Here is a 22,812-nt window from a genome sequence, read left to right as displayed (position 1 = left end):
GAGACTTGTTTTTTTTTGAGAGCGGAGGTTTCTTAAAAAACAGGCAGAATTTTCATTTTGACTTTTTAAATGAATTTAGAGGAACCCAATTATTTTTTCCCAATTAAGGTGCAATTTAGCGTGGCCAATCCACCTACCCTGCACATCTTTGGCTTGTGGGGGTGAAACCCACGCAGACACAGGGCGAATCTGCAAACTCCACACGGACAGTGTCCTGGGCTGGGATTGAACCCGGGTCCTCAGCACCGTGAGGCAGCAGTGCTAACGACTGTGCCACCCTGCCGCCCATCATTTTTCTTTATTAAGTGTTAGGGTGTGTTCTCTTCCAGGGGGAGACGCAGCAATTTCCAGAGCTCCCAATTCAGCAAGAAAAGAAAGATCTTGAAGATGTGCCCATCGCACCACAAGATCTTCTTCTCCACAAACGTATGGGGCCTTGCAATCAGCGGCCAGGGCGGCTCCCCCTGATAGAGCTTCTGTGCTCTATCCACCTCTGGGACCTCGTCCAGCACCCCCCCCCCCCCCCCCCCCCCCCCCCCGCCACCAGTCCCGTTCCAGCCTCCCCGGACAGGCGCCGGAATGTGGCGACTAGGGGCTTTTCACAGTAACTTCATTGAAGCCTACTCGTGACAATAAGCGATTTTCATTTCATTTCCTGCGAGCATTCTTGAGATGTATCTTGTGGCACTTGTGCCTTCTTCACCCTCAGGTAGGCCAGCAATATGCAGATTCTGCCTTCTGGATCTCTTCTCCTGCTCCTCTACCTTTGCCCTTAGCAGCTTGCAAAAGTCCCCCAGGAGCCCCACCACCCAATCCCTGTGGCCGGACGTCACCCTCTCCATCTCCTGGATCTGTGACCCCCGTGTCTCCAGGCACTTCTCGACTCTCTCTATCGATCCTTTCGATGGCCTTCGACCGATCTTCCTGCATCTCTTTTCGCTGCTGGTGGACCTCTTCTCTGTTGAATGCCATTAACTGCACCATTTGGGGTTTTCCAACCTGGTACAACCCTCTCCCCTCCGCCATCTTTCCAATTGCTGCCGCACCACAGGTCTCCTCCAGTTCCTTGGCCAGGTCTTTAAACCTCCTTCTGCCAGGTCTGATGCCCAGCAGATATGCCACTGCCAGGGAAAGGGGGGGGGGGGGTAACTCTTCCTCCACACCTTCAGCTACACATTCCTGCCAAAACTCACCCACTTTTGGGTAAAAAGAGCTCAAATCAACGCCTTTGAGTCGGAGCTGGCCTCTGTGGCTACCAGCGGAAGCACCATCACATTGTTGTTTGTGGGAGCCTACAGCATACAAACTGACTGCTGTGTTTCCCACAACAGCAGTTACACTTCATTGACTCTAAAACATGAAGATGTGCAGTGGTCACGGACCACGCTGTATAAATTAAAGTCGGTGTTTCTTTTTACTGTTGCTAGTGTAACAATTCCCAGCTACCTTGCTGTTATTTTGCAGGTCAGCTAAGAATTCCTAGGATCGAATTTTCTTTTCTGATCTTCCCAAAGACTGGATCCAGCCCCCCCCCCCCCCCCGCCCTCCTGTAGTGTTGGCACCAGAATTGAGCACACTACTCCGGAAAGGGTCAAACGGTGCTCCATAGAAACTCTCTGCCACTGGTTCAAAATCCCTCCCTAACAGCACGGTGGGTGTATGTACACCCTGTGGACTGCAGCTTCAAGAAGAGAGTTCATCACCATCTTCATGGGCAATTAGGGATGAGTAATGAATCCTGGCCCAGCCAGTCCATATCTCAATGAAATAAAAACTTGTCATCCACTGGAACTTATGTTCAACGCTTGTAGTTACACAGCCAGATCTTATTTACCCATAATGCTACTGTAGTTCAATACGATAGTTCAAATAAGCTATCGACCATTACCCACAGCTCTCAATCATGTTGAGTCAGAATTACTGCAGATATTTCATGCGGAACAAGTTGGAACAGTTTTGTTCCCCAGGGGACCGAGTCTATTTGCACAACCTCTCAAAGCACACTTCCTTTAGCCAACTGAACAGGTTGAATGTAGTCTTAAGTAATTATCTATGCTGCTACTGGCCAGACACCAGGATGCACGCGAGAACAACTCGCTCCTCACCCTCTTTTCTCCCTCCTTTCATTATTCCTTTTTCCAAGGTTGCTGACACCAGAGGTGGAGATCAAGCCTGGGTGCCAGTATAGAGTCAAAGCTCTATCACCACACTTACAGTCGATCCCAGGTTTCAATCTTGCGTGAAGCACAAGGGCAACAATCCCATAACCACATCCACACAAGCCATGTGCAAATGGAAATTTAAAACTTACCCTGTGCGGCTGTCATCATCGAGAATATATAATGACCCTTGTTGGTCATTCTGGGTGAATGTGCTTAACACTCAATTTGGCTCTGTTTCTTTACTTAGCTCTGGAGTCGCCAGGTATCGTTAAGATACCGCCACAAGTTCAAGGTGAAGTTCAAAGCAATAAAACCATACACCAATTAGTAAGTTCAAACAACTGAGTTTATTATAATACAATTATAATAACTACCCATGCACACGCTAAAAGGATTAAGCTATTCCTACCGCTAAATAAACTAATACTTATCTCGAAGGAACTGCCGGGTCAGGGAACAAGGCCTCTTGCTCTGCTCTGCAGACTTCAGGTTGGTATAAGTTAAAAGGGGTCAGGAGTGTCTATCTCTGGTAGCGATCGTTGTGAGACACTTACTTGCTGGCGGCTGCTGTCCGAACCCTCTCCTCTCTCTCTCGTTCAAGGTCTTCTTGGCAAAAGCTGGTCAAGGTGCTGGTCCACGGAGGAGTGCTGGTCAAAGAGAGAGGAGGGCTGGACGAGAAGACTGAACCATGTGTGGGACCTGTCTTTTATAGGTCCCAAGGATCCGCGCCCCTTTGGGCGGACTCCCTTACCTGCTTGGAATCGATTGGGCCTCTTCCCAATCGATGTGTTTGAATCCCCCCAATACTGAGGCTGTTCCTTAGCTACTGGGTGGGCCTTCAGGCTCTTTGTTTTCGAACCTTGCTGGTACCCGAGTGTCTGGTATCCTTTACAATGTTGCAGTTACTTCCCCATTTGTGTCCATTGTCTCTGGAATCGTTCCATTAACATGCTAATTATCCCGGTGATTGCCTCATTAGTATGCAGAATGTTCGTTTCAGTGCTGTCTGCTTTCCTAGCAGACAGAATCCACACCTGCTAGGTGCAGCCTGCTGGCGCTGCAAACATTGTCCATTTTATCCTGTATGCTTTGCGTTCCTCCAGTTTGTATTTAGGGAAATGGCCAACTTCGGTGGCTACACCCTGCTAGTCCAGTTTAATTATTTCCTGCACTACAAAAAAATACTTCATCTAGAATAACCACCCAAATGCAAAATTATAGTTGTCGCTCTAAATCAGCCTCAGGAATGCTACATTTAGTCTAATGTATTTTAAGAACACAATTATGAACGGTGATTATTTTAATTAAAAGCAAAATGTTGCAGCTGCTGGAAATCTGAAATAACAGAAAATGCTGAATAAATTCAGCAGGTCGGGCAGCCTGTGTGGAGAAACTGAGTTACGGATCTAAATGATCCTTCTCAGACCTGCTGAGTTTATCCAGCGTTTTCTCTTATGATTATTTCAATACGATTTAAGACTCAATTTTGAATTAAGATCCCCACAGTCTTCTCCATAACTTCTGGGCCTAAGGTTGGAATAAGTTCAGGGAAACAAAATTAGGAATGAGTTCCATGATCTCCCCCCCTGCAGTCCTCACTGGAGCAATTGGCAATCGGGCTCACAGAAGAATTTCTATTGGAATAGACTAACTCACCTCTCCAAAGTTGGATGACACTAAGATTGGCTGGGTGGGTAACAGGGTGATCGAGTGGCTGGGGTTACAGGAAGATTACAGGATAGTCAAATGGGCAGAAAAGTCACTGATGGAATTTAACCTTGAAAAGTGAGAGAGGATACACTTTGAATACTTCCTTGTCAAATTACTCCTTTCAATGAATGACCGGGAAGCTCCGAGGAACAAAGGGACCTTGGCATGCTTCTACATTAATCTACGAAGGCGGGAGGGCAGGTTAATAGGGTGGTGAAAATGGCATTTGCTTTTATCAATTGAGGCATAAAATACAAAAGCAGGGAGGTCATGGAGTTTGTATAGAAATTGAGGCCACAGCTGGAGTAGCGTGCATTTACGGTGCAAACTACTCTAACCTTGGTAGAAAACGGTTCGGTGCATTCACGCAGGAGAGAGCTGTCAAAGTATTGATAAATTCTGGTCGCCACATTATAGGAAGGATGTGATTTCACTGGAGGGAGTGCAGAGGAGATTCACCAGGATGTTGCCTGGGATGGAACATTTCAGTTATGAAGAGAGGTTGGATAGGCTTGGGTTGTTTTCGCTGGAGCAGATAAGACTGAGGGGCGACCTGATCGAGGTGGACAAGATTATGAGGGGCATGGACAGGGTGGATAGGGAGCAGCTGTTCCCATTAGTTGAAAGGTCAGTCATGAGGGGACACAAGTTCAAGATGAGGGGCAGGAGGTTGGGGGTGGGGGGGGAGATTTGACTAAAAACCTTTTTATCGAGGGTGATGATGGTCTGGAACGCACTACCTGGGAGGGTGGTAGAGGCGGGTTGCCTCACATCCTTTAAAAAGTACCTGGGTGAGCACTTGGCACGTCTTAACATTCGAGGCAATGGGCCAAATGCTGGCAAATGGGATTAGGTAGGTAGGTCAGATGTTTTGTCAGTGCAGACTCGATGGGCCGAAGGGCCTCTTCTGTGATTCTGTCTGTCCACCATCTCTCCCAAAGCACGTCAGGAGTGTGATGGAACACTCTCCACTTGCCTGGATGTGCAGCTCCAACAACATTCAAGAAGCTCGACACCATCCAGGACAAAGTAGCCCTTCTCTTGATCACTGTAAACATTCACTCCCTCACTGATGCACAGTGACAGCAATGTGTACTATCGCATTGCAGTAACTCACCAAGGCTCCTTCCTGTGACCTCCCTAATACCGTGAAGGTCGGGGCAGCAGACACATGCAAGTTCCCCTCCAAGCCTCATACCATCTGGCATCTGGTTTGGAATTGTAACCCTTTCCTTCATCATCATCATCAGGTCCAAATCCTGGAACTTCCCAACAGCACTTTGGGTGTATTGACATCACAGGGAGAGCAACAGTGCCACCTTCAAGGGGTAATTCAGGATGGCTTGGTCGAGCTAGTGACACTCGTATCCTATGAAAGAATTTAAAATAATGAAAAATTCCTACAATGGGCCCGTATAATTGTCCCTACTACAGTCTACAGTGCAAATGCCACAAAGGGCGGCCCAGTAGCACAGTGTTTAGCACTGTTACTTCACAGCACCAGAGTCCCACATTTGATTCACGTTTGGGTCACTGTCTGTGTGGAGTCTGTACATTCACCGTGTGTCTGCGTGGGTTTCCTCTGGGTGCTCCGGTTTCCTCCCACAAGTCCCGAAAGATATGCTTCTATAGGTGAATTGGACATTCTGAATTCTCCCTCTGTGTGCCCGAACAGGCGCCGGAATGTGGCGACCAGGGGCTTTTCACAGTAACTTCATTGCAGTGCTAATGCAAGCCTACTTGTGACAATAATAAAGATTATTCAATAGAAGTTTAACATATACAAAACTAATGCATTAGCTGTTGAATACGAATAAAGGTCTATTAAAATGCTGTTTAACAATTTTAACTTGACAGGAAGTAAAACGCCCTCTTATGGTGAAAAGTAGAAATTCTCCAAGGTAAGCAATCAAGTCTTTCTGTTTACATTTTCTACCATCCCCGTTGAGCAGTCCTCCCCGTTCTCTCTCCTCCCACCCCCACCCCCAGGTCATTTAAATGGTCGCTCCTCACATTCAACCCCAGGTAGAGCCAGTAGATGGGTATTGTAAGCCTAACCACCTCAAAAACAGCTTCTTCCCGCTGTTACCAGGCTCCTAAATGACCCTCTTATGGACTGACCTCATTTAAAAAAAAATGTTTTTATTCTCCATTTTCACATTTTCCTTCAAAATTTACACCCCACCCACAGACAGTAAACGGTAACAAATACAAAATCAATCCCCTTAACAATAACAACGATCCCATCCTCCCACCACCCCAAACAACGGCCCACCTGTCAAGATATGCATCCAATAAAACAAACCCTCCCACGGTGGAAACAAAAAACAAAGGAGAAAAAGAAAAAAGGAGTCCGGGACCGCCCATGGTCACCATAGAGTCCACTCCCCCCCCCCCCCCCCCCCCTCCCCCCAACACTCAACGCCGTCCAACCTCTGAAAGAGTACCGCACATGATACCCAAGAGTTGTAAATCCACCCCCCCCTCCAACTCCTCCCGTCCACTGCCTCTTGTAAAACTCCTCCCCCCAACCTCGGTTCCTTCCTCCCCCAACTTTCTACCCCGGCTAGACCCCTCGGACCCTGTTCTGCCAGGCTCCGATGGCCGCAGCCCCTCCCCCCACCTCACTCCCGTTCACTGGCCGGCTTAAACTGGCCAGTGCGGAGGCCCCCGCCCAGATCCCTTTCCCCCTTGCCCGGCCCTAGGAAAGCCCAGAAATCCCCGAAATCCCCTTGTAGCACACACACCCCGCATATCCACCTACACCCCAAAGAGCCCTCACTTTGAGTGCAAGTCCCCCCACTTCCCTTGCCCAAATATATACAACATTGGCTCCTTTAGCCCACACACCCGCACGCAGTGAAACAAAAAAGAAGAAAATACAGTCCTGAGGTTACATCGGCACATGGCCATTTCTCAATTTCTCAGTTCTGCCACAGTCCTTCTGCCTTCGCAAACTCCTCCGCTGCTTCCGCCGTTCCAAAATAAAAGTCCTTGAGCTTATAAGTCACCCTCAGCTTCGCTGGATATACAATGCCGCACTGCGCCTTGCTAATGTACAATGCCCTCTTCACCCGATTGAAAGCAGCCTGCCTCCTCGCCAGCTCCACCGTAAAGTCCTGGTATACACGTATACCAGCACCAACCCACTGCACCACCCACTTCTGCTTGGCCCAGCACAGGACATTCTCCTTCACGCTGTACCTACGGAAGCACAGTCACTACCCTTGGCGGCTCACTCGCCTTTGGTACAGGCCTCCACGACCGATGAGCCCGATCCAGTTCAAATCAGGAGGGATCCTCCCCCTCCCCCAATAGTTTCGCCAGCATAGCGACAAAATACTCAGTCGGCCTCGGCCCTTCAATTCCTTCGGGATCTGTCACCTAAATGTTTTCCAGGTCTTCCATTTTTCTTCACAGATCCTTGTTAATCTCCATCACCTTCCGCATCTCCTTCCCCATCGAGGTAAGTTGATCACCGTGCTGCAATAATGTCTCCTCCACTTCCTTCAGCCCCTCCCCTTGTGCCCGGACCTCCGTCACTGCACTTGCCACCACCGTCCTCACCGGGGAAATCGCCTCCTCCACCAGCACACAAAACCTCCCTCATTGTCTCCATGTACTTTGTAAACTGCCTTTCGAATTCTGCATCCATCACCTTAGTTATTTCTTCAGCCGTAAGCAATGCGGCCTCCCCTGGAGCTCCAGCCTCCATTTTCCTTGGTGACCCCGTGGTGACCTCTCCACCCCCCTACGGACCCTCAACTGTTTTTTTAACGGCCGTTTTCTTGCTGATCCTCGACATCTTCTTCTACTGTGCCTCCTCCCTGCCTTTGCCGCCTCCGTGGACTGGGTTTAAAGCCCCGAAAATGCTGTTCCCGAATGGGAGCCCTCCGTTGCGTGGCTGCCTCCCACCCGGCGTCACCGTAAGTCCCATGGACTGACCTCATTAACACTACACCCTGTATGCTTCATCCGATGCCGGTGCTTATTGTATACCTTGTGTTGCCCTGTTATGTATTTTTTTTAATTCCCTTTTCTTCCAATGTACTTAATGATCTGTGGAGCTGCTTGCAGAAACATACATTTCACTGTACCTCAGTACACGTGACAATAAACAAATCCAATCCAATCCTTCCTCAGCTGACATCCACACACACGTTTTCTCCCAAAACCAGGTACTAGATTTAAAATCTGGATTCGTACCCGATATTCCTCCTCCTCAGCCCACGAACACTCGGACCATTGGTTATTCACTACCCGTTTCCCAGCCAAATTCAACATCAAGGGCATGGGGCAGCATAGTGGTTAGCATTGCTGCCTCAGCATCAGAGACCCGGGATAGATTCCGATCTTGGGTGACCGTCTTGTGTGGAGTCTGCACGTTCTCCCCATGTCCGCGTGGGTTTCCTCTGGGTGCTCCGGTTTCCTCCCACAGCCCAAAGATATGTAGCTTCGGTGGATTGGCCGTGCTAAATTGCTTCAGTGTAGGTTAGGTGGAGTTACTGGTTTACAGGGATAGGGTGGGGGCATGGGCCTAGGTAGGGTGATCTTTCTGATGATTCCAACTAAAGTATTCAGATGAATCCTCTTCCCTTCCTTGCCAATTTTGATCTTGGATGGTCTCAGAACCCATTTCCATTTAGAAGGCAGAGTTGAACTTCATTCCAAACAAAAACACAGCAACTGTACAACTAACACCATCGCCTCATAACAGGAGAGCGCTTGTGAGCTCTGGTATCCCTGCTCAATCAGCTACCTGTGTACTAGGGAGGCTGTGGTGTAGTGGTATTGTCATTGGACTAGTAGTCCAGAAACCTAGAGTCTGGGGAGCTGGGTATGAATCTCACTACAGATGGTCAAATTTGAATTAAAAATAAACCTGTAATTAAAAGTCTAATGATGACCATGAAATAAATCGTTGCCGATTGTCGTAAAAACCCACCTGGTTTATTAATGTCCTTAAGGGAAGGAAATTTGCCGTCCTTACCTGGTCTGGCCTACATGCGACTCTGGATCCTCAGCAGTGTGGTTGACTCTTAAATACCCTCAGAGACAGGCAATAAATGCTGACTAGTGCAGTACACATAGTGAACACATTTTTAAACAATGTACTCCTATTTTGCCTGACGGCAAGCTTTAGGAAGTTGATTTGGGGGGGGAACTCCCAAGACCGCTTGTCTTCATTCCAGCAAAGTGCATTACTTCAACTAGGCAGAAATTCAATTTTGGGCAACAATCTGGAATTAAAGTCTCAGAGCAGGGAAGAGGCCAGTAAACAAAGCTTCACAATTTAAGTTCCATTTCAAGTATGAACTATGGTCTAATGAGCCCCAAGCTCCAGCATTATTGATCTAATATTGAAGTTGTCCATTACAATAGGGTTGGCAGGAAGTTAATGAAGTCATCTATTACCACTGAATGTTCACGAGCGATTAAGGAAACAGACCTTCATGTTAATAGGAAGTGTTAATGCTCTTTCCACTGAATGTAAACAGAGTGCAAAAGCGTGTCACTGTTTTCCTGCATTGCTTCAGTTAGGATTTTGCTCCTCCTCTTCCTGCCATTAAGTATTAGCAACTCCACTGAAGTTAGGAAAATTGGCTGATGGCTGAGCTCCATAATATCAATGGCATTCCTGGGCTGGGTATCCAGTTAGCCTACCCAGCATGCATCAAGTGGGGAGACTCCTAATTGGGCTCAAAAAACCTGGGTTAAGCGTAGTGGGGGAGGGGGGGGGGGGGGAAAGGAGAACAGAGGGAAAAGGTTTAGCAGAGAGAAAGGATCCCCATTATCAATTGTGTCCGACAAGTCTGATCACTTACTATGTGGCCAACATTTACTCCTGAATAGAAAGAGAAAATGCTGGAAAATCTCAGGTAGGGAGAGAAAAGAGCTAACGTTGAGTCTGATGACTCTGTCAAAATGGCTTTGACAGTCATCGGACTCGAAACGTTAGCTCTTTTCTCTCCCTACAGATGCTGCCAAACCTGCTGAGATTTTCCAGCATTTTCTCTTTCGTTTCAGATTCCAGCATCCGCAGTAATTTGCTTTCATCCAGTATTTACTCCTGAATTATGGGACAACGCAACATAATGTGGACTCCACCACATCATTCCATCTCTCAAAAGGCAGTAAAATAGTACACTATCAAACGCATGTATAGGCTAATAGATTTATTTACAGCTAAATAATGCACAGCAGTAAGACACAATAGTACAATACTTCAAACAAAAAAAAATCATTCACAAAGGGTTAAACCATTTTTACAATGTATTTCTCACATGGATAAAGTTTTGCAGTTGAACATCTTTTGCAGACTGCCCGTTTTAATGTTAGGAGTTACCAGATTTCTGTCGATCTCAACTGAGCTTCACGAGTAAATTGAACATCGGGAGATGTCCATATATTCCAGATGCAAAGGGCTCTGAATAAAGAACTGCTCCTTAATCACAAACAGTAGACGACACTTTAATTTTGTGCTGCTGATATATTGTCCAAGTCTCTTACGTAACCATTCCTTAACCACATTGAGCAGCACCCAAAGGCTGTAAATATCCAGCAACCTGCCATGTTTCATTAATTGGGCTCGAGTCCCCATTTTGGTGGTGAAAAACACCTATTTTGAAAAACACCTGCAGAACTGCACACAAAATACAGAAACTTGTCCTTCTCCCAAAACTGCTCTTTTTCAGTTATCTCAAAATTACGGTCAAAATAAAACTGCAAAATCTATAGGTGTTAAAAGAAATTAATCATTTGCAGCACTGGCAAGGTCAGTAATTCCAAATTTTCCCAAGGCAGCGGTGGCTCACCTTCTTGAACTGCTGACAGTTTGCCAACCCATGTCAGAGTAGTTAAGAATCAACCACAATGATAAGGATCCGGAATTACATGTAGCACAAACCAGCAGTTTTCAGTTTTCCTTCCTTCAAAAGGGCATTCATGTACTCAGCTGGGCATTCATCACAACCCGATATCTCCACAGTAATTGTGGTGACAAAATATTAACCCTAAATCTCTCTGCACAGATGCTGTGAGACCTCAATGTTTTAGCATTTTGTTTTATCCCATAATTATTTTTGTCCAATTTATTTTTTAAAGAACAGAAATTAAACTCCATTTTAACGATGTTTCAGAATTCACTAAATGGCAGTGATGTTGCCGATAAATTTTAATGAGATCGAAACCTGGTTAAGAATTCGCACGAGTGAATGTCAATTTCAATCCACCACATTATCACTTTGTTTTATTACCTGACTGATTTGCACTCAACCTCCTGAATGATGCGTTTAGATTTACTCGTGCGATATAAGCATGTTTGTACACAAATATAGTAGCCAACATTAATGAACATTTACACATTCTACCAGAATACTCAAACTACTGTTTTAAGCATTTCAACACAACATGGATTTGAAATAGCTGTCTGGACTGATAGCAATATTCTTAAGTTGCAGGTCATTTGTGGGAAACAATATGGAAGGAATATTGGAGCTTGAACCATTTTACACAACTATTAAAAAGACAAACATTGGCTTTAATTGTTCTTTTATTTTGACACTGTAGTGCAACAGGCAGCAAGTTTAATCACCCCCAGAAATCTCACACTACACAACTCATTAAAACATGCTGGACAATATTGTAGTGTTTAGGGCTGGAAATTTATTGTAGCTCAGAGACTGTTCAAACTGATCTATCATACAGATCTGTGAGTAATACCCATATTGGCTACGTACAATTTATAACATGATTACACCTTGGTTAGCTTTTAACATGATAGTCTTTAAGTCTAATACATTATCTACGATGACAGACAATATATGGATAGACTTCAAGTCTCATACACAACATGAACACAAGACATCTATGTCAGACAAATACTTTAAACAAAGGATTTATACTTTTCCAACTTTGAAAAAAAAACTAGCACTCGTTTAAACTTGACAAAATAAGTAAAACCATAATCCCCCATTGTTAGGCAATCTACAATTTAAAATTACAAAAGAATGAGACTATTCCACCTCCTGGATGTACATCATAAAATTATTCTACTTGCAAAAGTCAAGGCACTCCCAACCAGCTCATCTCAATCCAGTTCAAACGACGTGTTTCTGCCAGGGACAGATCCCGATCCAGAGAATGGGAGAAGATAGATCCAAAAAGAGCAGACCTGGCTGCCAGGGGTAATTTGGCCACAACGGGGAATTAGATACTGTACAGCTGGTAAGGACCGATGAAAATCCTAAAGAGTATCTCAGTCTGTACTAAATCTCAGAACTTCCATTAAATAGGAATCTTGCTTCCGTGTGTCTGGACTGGACTAGAGTTCAAAACTCAGCTTCTATCGTTAACAAATTACTCACTTAGCAGCAAGCAAATATATTTTCTATTAGTGGTATAATACGATTGGTCCACTTGGTTAGGATGCCTGTACACCATTTTTCCAATCACCCATTCTTTCTGAAACAACAGGCCAACCCTACTTTAGCTTTTTCACCACAGAGCCAAATGGGCTGTTGGAAAACTCACTACAAAACAGTGTCTTCAGATTTCTATGGAAAGCTAATTTGTGAAAACCCCCCAGAATTTTCAGCTTAACCAGTCCGATGGCTTAATTTCTTAGCCTTTAAAGTTCAGTAACAATTATTGATATTACCATCCACAGAATGGCTCAAAATGCTCAAAAGTGTCAAACGGCCCTTTCATAATGCTTAAACCACATTCTCTGCACTCAAACAAGATTGTCCATTTCTGGTTTCCAAGGTTTATCCTTATCAACACAGACATACAAACTCACTGCCTCCCTCTTTCTGTTTGACACTAAACTGCTATGGTGTGCCATTTGAAACTACAAAGGCAAACGCTCTCAATCAAGTAGTTCCTGGATTCAGAATGTAAAAGCTGTAGAAATGTTGCAACATTTAAAATTTTAAAAACCCTTGCAAGACATTTCCAATTCCAGGTAATTCAAGGATAAGAAAAGGACCCAAGAGCACAGGAAGAGTCATTACCATCCACTTCCTACCAGGTCTCACTTTTTCTTAGAGAGAAGCCAAATTCATCCCATCCCGTCTAACCATTTACACATTACCTCAGTCAAAGGTTCCATCACGAATTTGCATCAGCTACCATCTCGACAATAATTTTGACCACAAATACTCCAGAGATCCTTTTAATTTCTCCTCGTCTCCTTCAGCCAGGCCTGCTGTCTGCATCTCACCAAAGCTGCATATTTTTAGTACCTTTCTGGCAAACACTCTTTTATATCAATTAAAAATTCATTTAAAAAACATGGAGGCAGAGAACGGTTTTAAAACCAAACACGATGATTCACAAATGAGCCAATTTCTTTGTACAATTTCAACTATAGTATTACCAGGAGAAACCAAAGTTTACTAAATGTAAACAGATAGCTTAAAACTACAGTACAATCCAATGTACAGGACCTATTTCATAGTTATTTGAAACATGTATGCGCCAACAGGGATGGTTCTCAAAGAAAGCATTTTAGAGTTTGGCGAGCCCATCTCTCCCCATTGTACATCATCCATTTTAAAAAGACAGTATTACCTATGCTTGGTCTATACAGGGCCTACTTTTTGCCAGTCCCACCCCCAATCCCCCCAAAAAATGTAGTGACACGTTTACACAGTGGCTGCCAATTCTCCATTCTGGTTAACCTTCACTTTCATTTTAACTGACAACATAAATATTTGAAGATGGAGGAGTTTTATGCAAAAAAGAGCATACAGTCTTAAAAGCTTAATTATAGGTTTACGCTGCTTAAGCAGTTAACATTGCCCAAAAAGCCTTACTTCAGCTTTAACACCCGAACACACTGAAATGTAAATTACAAGAGTGCTATTTCATGTGGCATCAGTAAGGATGGCTTTATCATAACACAACCAGCATATTTTAAGTATGTTGAGCAGATTTGATACAAAGCCTCAAAAAGGTCAACATAAAAGATACTGTCAATTTAAAGTTTTCAAACTCAAGTCTGTCCAATCCCTGTTTTCACTACCACAAATGACATTAATTACATAATTTCAATGTATTTACAAAATATTAAAAATCTTGTTATTCCTCTACATAAATCGACCTCTTCTGCAATTTTTTTCCACATGCACTAGAAAAAAATTTATGACCAGGCCAAAACCAAGCAACTTTAAACGCTACTCAATGCAATTTCTCTTTTCAATGGAAACAGAAAATAGCAAAGCTGCCTCTTAGAGCAAAGGGGACAGTCCTGAAAATTGTGTGTATTGTCTAGCTAAAGTCACTCATCAGATGACAAGAAAAAAGTGCAAGATGGTTCCTTAGGTCAGATGGAGTGAGCAACAGAGTCTCCAAAAGCACAAAGCGACAGCAGAGAAATCAATAGGTAAGAGTTGAGTCGTCCCATTCAAGTTGCTGTTGTCTGTTCACATTCTGCTGGTCTTCCTGCTCACCTTCTTCTTCCTCACTGCTTTCAGATTCTGCACTAGTAATGTCATCTTCCTCATCACCTTCCTCACTTTCTTCCTCTTCTTCCTCCTCTTCCTCTTCACTGCTATGCTGGTCTTCATATGTCTAGTGAGGCAACATAATAGATCAATATTACAAGGAATGTGATGACTTCTGTCCCTTCAAAACATAGATTAAAGCTATTTATAAATATGCAAGTGCACATATTTTAAAAAAAAATATTTTTAAGGTTTTGCAGAATTTTTCTTAATAAAACAGTTAGTAACAATAATAACAAAACAAACTAGAGCGAACATTAACATAGTGCAAAAAGAGAATATACAATAACAATTAAATAGACATTACCCCACGCGGCCCAGTCTTCCCACACCATCCCAATGAAGCACTCAGCCCCCCACCCACGGATTGCTGCTGACATTTTAATTTTCCCCAAGAAAGTCGACAAACGGCTGCCACCTCCGCGAGAACCCTAGCGTAGACCCTCTTAAGGCAAACTTTATTTTCTCGAGGCTGAGAAACCCAGCCATGTCGGTAACCCAAGTCTCTACACTCGGTGGGGGGGGGGGGGAAGAAGAGACGACGACGGCCTCTTTCGCCCCCTGAGCCGGGTCTTCCGACACTCCAAAGATCGCTATCTCTGGACTTGGCACCATCCGTATGTAAAGCACCTTGGACATTGCCCTACCGAACCCTTGCCAGAACTCTAAGCTCCGGGCATGCCCAAAACACGTGGACATGGTTTGCAGGGCTGCCCTTGCACCTCATAAACTGTCTTCTACCCCAAAAAACTTGCTCATGCATGTGCACATATGTAAGTGCACACTAGCAATTTATTTCCTGCATAGTTAAAAATTTCAACAAATGTTTTGCACTGTATTAAATAGCCATTTACCTCCATAGGGTTTACTGTAATTGTCAAGGCTGAATCATCCCAATCCATCTCATTCTCTTTCCCATTCTCTTGATCCCGCATAGTCCGCTGATGTGCGGCACGGATTCGGAAAACCCCAAGGATTATCATGAAGACCAGGAAGCTGACACAAACCACAATGACAACTGTTGCGGCGCTGGGAACAACTTGAAGAAAAAAAAAGTTATTAAAATAAAAGGCTAAAAGGCACATCAATACATAGACAGGGACCTGGCCCACAAGAGCATCTACATTTACTAAAACTAAAAGCATCATGACTTTCTGGGAACATGATGCCATCTTCTCCAGCTCCACACTTGCATCCAACGACACTGGGTGTATTTTAATAAGTTAACCAGATTTCATAATGTGGATACTTGGCATTTATCATACATTTGACTTTAAAACCTCATTCCAGGCTCGCCAGAACCGTCACCAGCTGAAGCAATTTGCTTCAGGTCGTTAGGAAGCCACTAAATAAAACATTGGGGGACTTCTATGCAATGTGAAACAGCTAGTTTCTGGTCTGAACTATAAAGGTGACAAATTATAAAGAGCTGGTAGCTGCCCGAATACAAGTTGCTCTTAATCTTGACTATGGGACTGCATGCACAATTAACAAAATACTAGATACTGTACCCTGGGTAAAATATTCAATTATCTTCCCCACAGGGAATACAGGAAATATCATGAGCATGCAGATAATTTAAACATCATTCTACGCCCAATGGAATCCCATGATGTTTTATCGGCGACATTACACACAATGACACCTAGATTCACGCCTTAATGCAACTAGAAACAGAAAATACTTGAAATGAGAAGGTAAATACACAGAAAAATATTCAAGTTCCAAAGCAAATAGAAAAAAAGAGTAAAGGAACACTATCCAAATTTCAGTTATTACTTTATGACCAATTAAAACAAGGGTGGGATGGAACCAAAAGGGAAGTGTCTCCTGGCGAGTTTATTGATAAATCAACAGGAAAAGTTAATTTGCTGGAAGAGTGATCCCATAAGTATTGGTCGGAGGTTTGTGATCTTTCCTCCAGCAGAAACTGCAGTCAGACGAGGCTGAGAATCAAAAATGATTTCAACGCCTTCATCTTTTTCTCGATGACTCCGAATAAAACTGTAGCTGCCTTTATTATATGAAATATAATTTTTGTAATTTTGATTGAATGGAACGGGGGAGGGGTGGGGAGGAGAGAGAAACCCTAATATTTTTCCAAGATGTTTTCCAGTTTTCCAATTCATGCCAGAGATTCTGAAGTAGGTAAAGCTCTGCAATTGGCACTACACTTCTTGAAGGACAACACAAGTCCTTTGATATGGCATCTGGTTGTGGAAAAGTCCCAATGCCATTTTACCAGCTTCAGCTGTCATTGATATTAAGGTCAAAATGAAATCTTGATTGCAACAATCTGATGTGACCAACCATAATCTGTTGCGATCTTGATTTGTTCTTTAAAATCAACTTAATGCTGAAATAGCTGGATTCTAATAAATACAATAAAGAAATTAACCACAGGAACACTAAAAACATTTTCTTACTGTAAATACTAGGATTGATATGAGCAAAATCCTTGGTTAGCATTAGAGAATGTGGCTTTATGTCCAGTGCAGATTTGGGAAACTCATGCATGGCATTGAAATATTCCACGGATGGAAATTTAATAACTTTATTTCTCTCATTAGGAGCACTACGTATACATTTTCACATGATAAACAAATTAACATTCAAAACACAATTCACTCAGTGCAATTGGTCTGATTGAACCAAGGTCTTGTCAGAAATTTAAAAATATATAAATTTAGAGTATCCAATTCTTCATTTTCCCAATTAAGGGGCAATTTAGTCATGGCCAATCCACCTACCCTGCACATCCGATTGTGTTGTGGAAGTGGGACCCACACCGACACGGGGAGAATGTGTGAACTCCACAAGGACAGTGACCTGGGATTGAATCGGGGATCACGGCACAGTGAGGCAGCAGTGCTAACCATCACACTGCCCCTTATCAGAATTCTAGCGAATTGAAACTGGTTGTTTGAATTTTGCAAAAAAGTGAAAAGGCAGGGACTTCAAAATCCACCTTCCATAATTAAACTTCTGCAGGTACCTGAGGATGAATGTGGGCTTGCAAGATTGTGCCCAGACAAGTCAACGGAAGCATGCTGAACTGGGCGAACAAACTCCGGCTGGGCCAATACATGGTTGGGGTGCTCCACTGGATTAGCAGTGTGAATGACATTGACCTGAAAATAAAATGTACATCTCAGTCAGTTTAAGCACATTCCCGATGTTTTCCCAAGGACAAGGGACATGAAGCTTCCTACAGTCATCATGTAATTGACAGCTCTCTGGGGTGCGCGTGTGTGTGTGTGTGTGTGTGTGTGTGTGAGAAAAAGGTGGATTCCGATCCCCTCCCAAGCTGCATCTCAGATATTTACAGCCAGATCCTGTTGGCGGAGTCCACTCCCTTGGATGAGGCAAAGGGGACATGGGAGGGTGAATTGGATCCTATTCTGGACAATGTGCTGTGCAGCAAGGCTTTTTGCAGGGTCAATGCCACACCCGCTTGCACTTGTCCTCATCTGATCCAGTTCAAGGTGGTGCACAGGGCCCACTTGGCGAAGATTAACTTTTTTCCTCTCTGGGGGGTGAGCGTTGCTCTTGGTGGGTCGGCTAACCACATCTCTATGTTCTGGTCTTACCTCAAGCTAGTGAGCTTCTGGGTCTCTTCTTTTAGCACCATGTCAGAGATATGTTGATCTGGGGCCAGGTCAGTTGGTGGCCATTTTCAGAGTATCAGACTCGCCGGTGCTATGGAAGAGGGTGAAGGCGGATGTCCTTGCCTTTGCCTCAGTAATAGCCCGGAGAAGAGTTCTGCTTGGGCAGAGATCTTCCGCTCCGTCCAGTGTCTCAGCTTGGTTGGGTGACCTTGTGCCATTCTTGCATTTGGTGAAGGTCAAGTTCAGCATTAGGGGGTTGGTAGAAGGGTTCTACACAAGATGACAGCCATTCATTTCCATTTTTAAAAAAGAGTTAGTCACTATCAGTTGTCAAGGGGTTTGTTTTAATATGGGGGGGTTAAGTTAGTGCAGGTTATTGATGGTTTGTTGCGTTATTTTTGCATTGTGATGTATATTTTTATTATTTTCATATTAGCACAATAATATGAAAGTCATACATTTAAAAAAAGTTTGCCACAGCACATGGGAGACAGTGGCGTAGCGGTACTTTTACTTGACTCCTAATCCAGAGACTTTAGGCTGACCCGGGTTCGAATCCCATCATGACAAATGGTGAAATTTGAATTCAATAAAAATGTGAGATTACAAACCGAATGACGACCATGAAATCATTGTTGATTCTTGTAAAAACCCATTTGCCTCACTAATGACCTTTAGGGAAGGAAATCCGCCATCCGTTACCAGGTCTAGCCTACAGGTGACTCCAGACCCAAGGCAATATGACCGCCTCTTCACTGCTACTCAGTTCAAGGGCAATTAGGAATGGGCAACAAATGCTGGCCATGCTAGGGATGCTCACATTACCCCCCAAAACAATAACCTACACCGAAACAGATCCTACTTCACCACAATTGAAATATCAAAAGGAAATCCAAAAGTTGCACATTAAGAATTCCAAATAAACCAACAATTTGGTACATCCATGGGCAAGATTCAGATATATTCACGGGGCTTCTATTAATAATGTGCTAATGCAAATTATAAATTTCATTAATCTTTGTTCTTTGTCAAATAGGCAAATTATGCTTTAAATGAGATGTTAACTCCTGATCACTCAATAAACCACAGAATTGTTACAACCTTCGGCTCATGCTCTCCAAATGAGCAATTCACTTAGCATGGCACATTGTTGTTTGAAAAATAACATTCTAATTCCCCTTTGAATGATTGGATTGAACCCGACTCCACCACACGCAGGCAGTGCTTTCCAGATACTAATCACCCTTTGTGTGAAAAATTTATTTCTCATACAGCTGCTTCTTCTGCCAATTCCTTTAAATTTGTGCCCTCTTGTTCATCATCTTTTCATGAAGGGCAAGACTATTCCCCCATCGACTGTCCATATGCCTCAGGATTCTGAATAACTCTTAACAGATAGCGTCAGTCTTCTCTTCTCCAAGAACAACAGTTCTAAAGTCTCCAGAACTAGTGTCTTATACAAGTTTAACATAACCTCCTTGTTCATACAAGCTATTCCTTGTTCATACAAGCTATCATAATAGAGCATAGGATACTGGACATTGTATTTTATTTATTTTTTCTTTTAAAAAAAAAATTTAGTGTACCCAATTCATTTTCCAATTAAGGGGCAATTTAGCATGGCCAATCCACCTAGCCTGCACATCTTTGGGTTGTGGGGGCGAAACCCACAACAGGGAGAATGTGCAAACTCCACACGGACAGTGACCCAGAGCCGGGATCAAACCTGGGACCTCGGTGCCGTGAGGCAGCAGGGCTAACCCACTGCGCTACCATGCTGCCCGACTGGACATTTTATTAACCGCTCTCGTAACACGCCCTGTCACCTTCAATGACTTATCCACCAGGTCCCCTTTTTAGATTTTTACCTTTTATTTTAGATCGCTTCTCCATGAACTTCCATCTGCCACCTGTCTACCCATTCCACCAACTTGTTTACATCCCATAAAATTCTACACTATCCTGCTCACACTTTACAATGCCTTCAGGCTTTGCATCAGCTACACGATTTGAAATTATGTCCTGTATACAAGTTCCAGGTCTTTTGTATACACCAGGAAAAGCAAGAGTCCAAAACACTGGCCCGCTGTGTATCTGCAGTGCAAACCTTCCTCCAAGCCAAAAAAAATCCATTTAACATTTCCAGTAATTCAGCCAATTTCTCATCCACTTTGCTACTGTCCCTTTAATTCCATGAGCTGTAACAAGTCTGTTGGCGGCACTGCATCAAATGCCTTTTGGTTTGGAAGTCCGTGCACACCACATCAACAGCTTTGCCCTCGACAACTCTCATCTCATCAAAAAAACTCCAGTCAGCTAGTTAAACGCTATTTTAAAGATTTCCATGCAACAGAAGTTTTTCAAGCTTCTTTCACCGAAAGCCATAGGAAATTTCACCTACCTCAACTTTGAATTCATTACTGGCATAGCGTCCATTCAGCTCAGAGCAAACAAGTTTAAACTTCCTTTCAAACAGTGACTCACTGTTCCAGTTTCGGTAACGGATCAAATGCAGCATCTCTTCATAACTTGACATAGTGTTCACACCTACACAAATTAAAACAATGCAAGAACATGAAACAGATTCCAAAAGATACCTGGCATTAGGATTTTCATACCAAAGTGATTGAAATTGGAAAACTTATTTGGACATAGCTCAGTATTGTTTATCCAAGAGAGCAGCTGAACCCATTAGAAAGGTCCCAGACATGACGCCTGATCTGTTATTTTACTCATCAGAAAGAACTAGTAATATTCATATTGGGTTTAGCTTCTCTGACTTAGGGGAAAGGGACAAAGACAATCAAGATTGTTATCTCAGATTGCTGCAAGTGATCAATCAAACAGTCAAATAGCTTGCTAGCAATTAAAGCTAACACTCAGTTAATAATGAATGAGGAGCCAGAAGAAAATCAGACGCCAAAAAGGAGTTAGTGATTTAATGAATGACTATAGAAAATTGAGGAAAAGAGATCAATTGCATGTTTTTTGCCGTCCTAAATAGTCTATAGTGAAAACTAATCTCATTCAGCACCTGGAGGCATTACAAATTTTACTTGCTCTTTTAATTGGTTATATTATGGTGCAGATGCACCTTGAGGCAATAATTAAAAATAGTATTTCTCCCATTCAACTTTCTCTCCCTTTCAAACTTTCTCCAATGCTCCAGCTCAAATTCCACAAGTGGCCCTTTTAGTACCTCGTTTAAATTCTAATTCTGCTGGAACACAGTGGATGTAGAACACTGCAATTGATTTGGCCCTGTCCGCGTCCGGCATCAGATGCACATTTCCAATCGAAGTTCAATGGATAGTTATTTGCAATATGAACACCAGCACCCAAGAAAGATGCCATATGTAGGTGCTGCAAAGGTTCATACGGGTGGCACAGTGGCTAGCGCTGCTGCCTTAGGGCACCAGGGACCCAAGCTTGATTCCGGCCTTGGATGACTGTGTGGAGTTTGCACTTTCTCCCAGTGTCTGTGTGGGTTTCCTCCAGGTGCTCTGGTTTCCTCCCATAGTCCAAAGATGTGCAGGTTAGGTGGATTGGTCATAATCAATGAGCGGGGTTACAGAAATAGGCCAACGTAAAGTGTTCTTTCAGAGGGTTGGTGCAGACTCAATGGGCTTCCACCTGCATTGTAGGGATTTTATGGAAGGTCTTTTTCTGTCTATGGGTCCATTATCCATCAATCACTATTTGGAGAGGTTGGCGAGGAAAAAGGATAATACTTTTCCCCCTTTCCAATGTGTTTTTAGTAAAATGTCCTTGGGCCCCTCACAAAAAGCATACCATCACAAAAAGAATGATTTTCATACTTTATGTATTGAAACTTTCCTGGAACAACGGGTCATTTCTCCAGTACCCCTATCCTGACTTCTGAAAGATAAATTTCTCTACTCCGAAGGAAACGTGGCAGCACTGGTGGACAGAAGTATGAACATGCTGGTAAGTAAATAAACAAAGAGGCTTGATGAACAAGCAGAAATCTAATGGCCTTTAGGAACTGTTAAGGAATAGGTTAAGAGACATTCCCATTAAATGTCTCATTGATGTTAAGTATCCAATAATTGATACTGATATGTAAAGGGGTTGCAGGTGGCATTTGTTCGGTGTGGTGTGGTGATAAGAGTTTTGTTTAGTATGTTCAAGGAAAAGAGTGTTTGGGAAAGCAGAACTCTGGACTCTTTACTTGACAGCAGCCACAAGCTAACAGGAAATGCACATAAACTCAATAGACATGAATGGCCTCAATTTAAAAACCTATGTATAAGACAATGCTTTTACCAATACTTGCTCCACATATCTGTGACACATTTATAAAGCATCCCACATTTTAACACTCACCTGTGATAGTCATCCCGGTAGAGGAGTTGCTCATTTCTATACTCCTTTGTCGGAGTTGAGATGGATCAACTTCAAAGCTCTCTTGTTCTGAGTTCAGCTCATCTCCAACAACAGAGACCTCACATGTATCCAGATTGTGCATGATCTCTTCAGATACCATAGATTCTTGGACTGCAATTGGAAAAGCCGTTTAACAAAATAATATGTTTCAGTTCAGTCGAGATTACTTGCCAATGAAAAGGCATCATGTCAACGCAGGTCAATTTTTAAGTTCTCACAGCAATATTAATTTTGCTAACTGCATTCAATTAGACAGGACAACTCAATTCTACTGCAATACTGCCAACGTTGGAAAACCTACACCAGCTGATTTTCCATATGCCATGCTTTTGAATTAGCTGGAAGAGGAAGAAGCCGCACAGAAACACATGTGATTTATGTACTGGCAACACAGGTCAAACTAATGTGGAAAGATTA

General features: G+C 43.4%; 1 protein-coding gene across 4 annotated transcripts in view; it reads right to left on the bottom strand.

The window, feature by feature from the left end:
• Nucleotides 1-10,033: 10,033 nt before the first annotated feature.
• clstn1 (calsyntenin 1) overlaps nt 10,034-22,812 on the bottom strand; it is a 99,771-nt gene continuing 86,992 nt past the window's right edge. For 3 of the 4 annotated variants that reach the window (XM_038822120.1, XM_038822119.1, XM_038822121.1), the window contains 5 exons: nt 22,336-22,506; nt 20,390-20,535; nt 17,376-17,511; nt 15,235-15,419; nt 14,242-14,447 (listed from right to left, as the gene is read on the bottom strand). In XM_038822120.1, the coding sequence (XP_038678048.1) occupies nt 14,253-14,447; nt 15,235-15,419; nt 17,376-17,511; nt 20,390-20,535; nt 22,336-22,506 (833 nt within the window). In that variant the 3' untranslated portion in view covers nt 14,242-14,252. Of the gene's footprint in view, nt 14,448-15,234; nt 15,420-17,375; nt 17,512-20,389; nt 20,536-22,335; nt 22,507-22,812 lie in introns of all 4 variants that reach the window. The other variant, XM_038822117.1, reaches the window with a different exon arrangement.

Source organism: Scyliorhinus canicula, chromosome 16 (genome assembly GCF_902713615.1).
Source record: "Scyliorhinus canicula chromosome 16, sScyCan1.1, whole genome shotgun sequence".
In the NCBI taxonomy this organism is placed as follows: Eukaryota; Metazoa; Chordata; class Chondrichthyes; order Carcharhiniformes; family Scyliorhinidae; genus Scyliorhinus; species Scyliorhinus canicula.
Note: the sequence above shows the minus strand (reverse complement) of the source record. Positions and strands in the feature narration are given on the sequence as shown.